Consider the following 5,075-nt stretch of genomic DNA (forward strand, 5'->3'; position numbering starts at 1 on the left):
CATCATTACATAATTTTTACTATTATTTATAAATTATATGTTAGGTATATAGGTACACAAATATATAGTATAAATAATTAATACTAATGGGATATATGTATCGATGATGTATAACGTGTGCCGTGCGTAATTTCAAAACAATTAAAAACATTAACTATTGAATCAGAAACATACCTCGTACGTGATTAAAAATAGGTATAAGTACTCCGATTATTATTACAGCTACTTAATGGTTTACACTTATCATAATAAAAGGTGGAAGTAATAAGGTTTTTGAAAGAATAAATGTCGTTCATTCAATGTTTTAACTCAGGTACAGACCTAGTTGGTAGTTTGTCCTATTAAAATTGTCGTCATAATAAATCATGTCTGATAATTACAGTCACAATGAAAGTTTAAAATTATATGAAAACGAACGAAACGTAAAATTAATCAAAGATCATAAATGTACAACAGTCAGTGTGCCATCTTCAAAAATTTTACAACTAGTATCTATTTTTGAAAACGAAGAATCGGAAACAAAATTGAAATGTAAGTATTAAATATTTTTGTACAATTTACTAGTACTAAAACATAATTATACTTGCATAATAATTTAAAAAAAAAACATAATACTGAATAGAGTAGAAAAAACAAATACTTATTCACCTCGTTAAAATTATATTTTGTACTTTATATATTAGGGTTGTGTTATAGCCTTATAGGGTTATCTATTATTACAGTGGTTCTGAGTATAGAATAAAAACTCATTACTGCTAAGAAAAAACAATTAAAAATAAATGTATTTCTTATTTTATTAAGGCACCGCCATATCAACAGTTATTTTCTCTATCTATCTCGCGTCTAATATAAGAACAAAGATATTCAGTATTTCTACGATCACGACTATCTGGTTCAGCTTAGAGAAAAGGCACCTATATAATATATTTTATGAAGGAGAATATTTTCTCTGCATTGACTGGAGAGTTTTTAATATTTTATTTTTTTTTTATATAAGTGTATTTTAATTTAAATTAGTTTCGATTATTTTTAACCATTATAACTTATTTAAAAATGGAAACATTAAAAATCTATCCAGTCAAAGCACAGAAAATATTCTTCTTTATAAAATATATAATAGGTACCTTTGCCCTAAGCTGAACCAGACAGTCGTAATCATGAAAATGTGGAGTATCTTCGTTGTGCGAGATAGACTAAGAAAACAAATTATGGTGCGGCGGCCCCTTAAATAGCTGATTTAAATACAATAAAGAAAAATTGTATTAACATTTTATATATATACATTATATAACGATAATAGCTTTATTTAATACCTATATCATAATAATAATTAAAGAATATATATTTTAAAAGTATATTATAGTAGCTAATAGTATAAAAATAATTTACAACATAAGTATTCAATCATATTGTTTTAAATATATTATGTTGATGCCTAAAATGGTAATTGAATAATATTAAAATTATTATTATTAAGAATTAAAATCAACTAATCAGTTATAAAAAATCTTTTCAATTAGATAATTAAAATTTTAAAGTCTAAATTGAATCCACGTGAAAATGTTTATTACCATAAATTGTACAAATGATATACCTAATTATGTTATTATAAAGAATGTAATTTTCTCTAATTAATATACAGTTTCAAAATAGTAAAAAATAAATATTATATAATTTTCAACAATATTGGCTGACAGTGTAATATAACTTATATCGTTAATTGTCGTCCTTTAATATAAACTACATACTGATGACTGATGACTGATTTACGGCAATCATTCTTACCCTCTTTTTGCTTAAATAATAAATTAATTTTGATTTTTTTTAATTTTAAAATTGTTTGTTCTATTAAACAATGTCCAGTAAAGATACAAACTTTGGTTTTTCAAATGAATCTCTCCTCTCTTGTTCACTGTAAATTATATAGGTTATGGATAATTTTTCTAAAAATATTTATAACAAGAATAAAAGTCCTTAAAAATTGTTTTACAAAAATATAAAATAATAAAATAATTAATAGATGTAATATTGGAACTAATATTTATTCTATTTTGATAATTATTACAAATTTATAAATGTTGATAGATTAATGTCAATTAGGTACTAAACTGTTCACCATAGCCCTCATATTTCTAAACTCGTTATTGTGAACATATTAATCTTATAACAAAGTTAAATAACTCTAAAATTACTTGTTTGAATTTTGATTTTGATACGTTCAGAAAAATTAGCCGCTAAACAATTTAAAATTGAAAAGGAGATCTTTTTGAAAATATAAGTTTTGTCTCCGCAAGGCACTTCTTTGCTAACACAAAAAATCTGAAGAATTTAAAAATATCGTTTTAAAGCATTTTAGAAGATTTTAAAAATCAGATTTTGATTGAGAGAAAAATAGGGGGATCACACATGGTGAATTATCCTGTATTATTTTACGTATATGTTTATCATATAATAATATAATATAATAAACAAATAATAAGATCGGATTTAACTACCATATTATTATTATAATGTTGAATATATTATACGTTACGAGAGACGTAACATCACTCTATGATTTTTACTTCAATTCAAATATTTCTGACTACAAGTGTAGAACGACGTTATTGATAAACTATATATTATAATGAACACCGGACGGATAAAACTCTCATATTGCTGTTACCGGAAACGTTTCCGTAATATTTGCGTGTGATGAACATATTAATATTATTATGAATCACCTACTATATTACTATAATCAATATTACCAAATTATTGTTAACGCAAAAAATCTGTGGCCTCCAGTAGGCTTTCATTCTACACTGTCTAGTTAAATTGGTTGTTTTTATGAATAATAAAAAATTGAACTATATAAATGAAAATATTAACTATATCATATAATATATATTTATATTGGTTTTAAGACTTAAAAATTGTGGATTTTCATCACTATTCAGATTTCATAGTATAAAATAGGAAATTCACAGTAATATATAGTAAACTTCCTCTCCTTTCACACTAAAGAAAAATAATTAATAGTCAATTAAATAATTGTTCTGAGGAAGAAAGGCCGTGGTCGATTTTGTATAGTTATCGATACAAGCAAATACAATTTTGAAAATTGGTTAAAATGAATTACTACTTATATTTTAATCTTAAACATTTTTATTACTAGTTTTTAATGATAAAAAAATTAAGTATATGGTAATGATGAAATGATGTAAACATATAAACATATATTATTGGGATGGACATCAACGCACTGCAATGATGATATTGATGACAATCATACAGTGTTCACGGTTTACCATTGCGAATATCTGTGATTAAAAACTATGTATTTAATAAAATATTACACTTACAAAATTGAAACCAGTACCAATAAAAACAGTAGACTATAAGTATTCTTTTTTTAATTGCTCAATATGTTTTGTCTTCAGCGGTGATTATAACGGTGGTTATTAAAGTTAAGTTGTAATAATAACTTAGTTTTTTTCAGTTTATTTATTTAAAAAGTATTTTTTAAATGTTTGATTTTAACGGTTTCATATAAACTTTAATTTATATCTAGAATAATAGATAATAGTAAATATTATACCTACTATTATTATAGTATTTTATAATTTATGCTCTGTTTCTTGATAAAATAATATTATGTATATAAAATATAAAACTCTGACTTTGCTACTATAGTTTCTAACTCACTTAACTGAACTTGCCCCCCTCTGATCATCGTTATATAATACAATGTGGCCGTCACTTTTAGCACGAAACTCATTTCCACCCGAATTTAGCTCTGTCACAGAGACGGTTGACGACAGCGACAACCACCGCGACAGCGGTGGCGCGAGGGGAGGAAACGGAAAAAGCGAAACGAGCTGACGAAGCGGACGGAACGGACGACGAAGCGGGTGAAGCGGAGGCGTCGCCGGCGGGCAGACCTGGCCACGCGCCTGCCGAAGGGGCAGCCGTCCAGGGCGACGGGAACTTCTCGTCTAACGCATCGTACACGTCCACTGTGTCCGTAACGAACCGAGGCGGCAACTGGACAGGACAGCGCGACCGGAACCTGTTGTTTGTCATTCATCCGTGGTGCATGCTGCACAAGTCGAGCGCGGACAGGCAGTCGGAATTCCCGCCGCCCGGGTTTCTGGAACGGCTCAAGGCCAAGCTGATGGCCCTGCACCGGCAGTCGGACGAGCAGCAGCGGCAGCGGCATGGCCCGGCCGCGGCCGCGGTGGTCTGCAGGCGGCGTCGGCACACCCACCAGAGGATCAAGTGTTGGTTCCAGTACACGGCCACAGCGCTTGGCGGCGGCGGGACTACGACAGCCACGTCCGCTGTCCATCACGCCGCCCGTCCGCGAAACGAACCGGCGGCGGTGGTCGACTTCCTGTCCGTTTGGCGTCGGTGCGCGAACGCGGCGGCCGCGTGCGGTGCGGCCGATCGTGGCTGATGGTGTTGCAGCAGGTGTCCAACACCCGGCGGGCCGTTCTATACGCATTGGTAGCAGATGACGACGCACCGCGGGTGTCCGCGTCGTGCAGGATGCGATGCCAATCGTTTTTTTCCTTTTTTTTTTTCTATGAACTCCGTCGCAAATCACACAACTGTTGTAGGTTATTAGGACTATAATTTATAGTGTACAATATATCGGCAACAAGAATAAAAAAAAAAATTATAAATTTTGTTCGGTTAAAATATGCGATACAGGTGTAGTGAAATTTACCAATATTTTTATAAACTATTAAGTGAAAGAGAAGCTTCTTATATTTTTAAATTAAACCATAGCGTGTTTTAGGTATGTGTGTTCATTACGAAATGTCTTTTCGGCAAAAACATAATCATTGATTATATGAAATTGAAATATTATAGGCACGTAATAGTGTATAGTGTTTATATACAATATAGCATCAAGATTTGTGCACCGAGTCTTTGTAATTACAAAACAAAATTCATATTTTTAATGTAATTAACTACATTAAAAATATGAATATATCGAACAGATTTTCTTGTACCATTTAAGAAATTTATATGTTTGATTTGGAATTCCAAATTTATGAAATACATAAACACGTATAATTTACACAAAA

The 5,075-nt window shown here is 30.7% G+C and overlaps 1 protein-coding gene across 1 annotated transcript; it reads left to right on the forward strand.

Annotated features, from left to right (window-relative positions):
* The first annotated feature begins 365 nt into the window (after nt 1–365).
* LOC113555655 lies at nt 366–4,438 on the forward strand. Its single transcript, XM_026960128.1, has 2 exons — nt 366–531; nt 3,777–4,438. Exons 1-2 carry the CDS (start codon nt 366–368, stop codon nt 4,436–4,438), a joined length of 828 nt encoding a protein of 275 aa, XP_026815929.1.
* The last annotated feature ends 637 nt before the right edge of the window (nt 4,439–5,075 follow it).

Source organism: Rhopalosiphum maidis, chromosome 3 (genome assembly GCF_003676215.2).
Source record: "Rhopalosiphum maidis isolate BTI-1 chromosome 3, ASM367621v3, whole genome shotgun sequence".
NCBI classification, from domain to species: Eukaryota; Metazoa; Arthropoda; class Insecta; order Hemiptera; family Aphididae; genus Rhopalosiphum; species Rhopalosiphum maidis.

What these genes read in the sequence shown, in the direction of transcription:
- LOC113555655 (XM_026960128.1), top strand. Translation starts at nt 366, where the DNA reads ATGTCTGATAATTACAGTCACAATGAAAGTTTAAAATTATATGAAAAC. An exon ending in ATCGGAAACAAAATTGAAAT is followed by an intron (nt 532 to 3,776) that starts GTAAGTATTAAA and finishes ACCCGAATTTAG; the next exon opens with CTCTGTCACAGAGACGGTTG.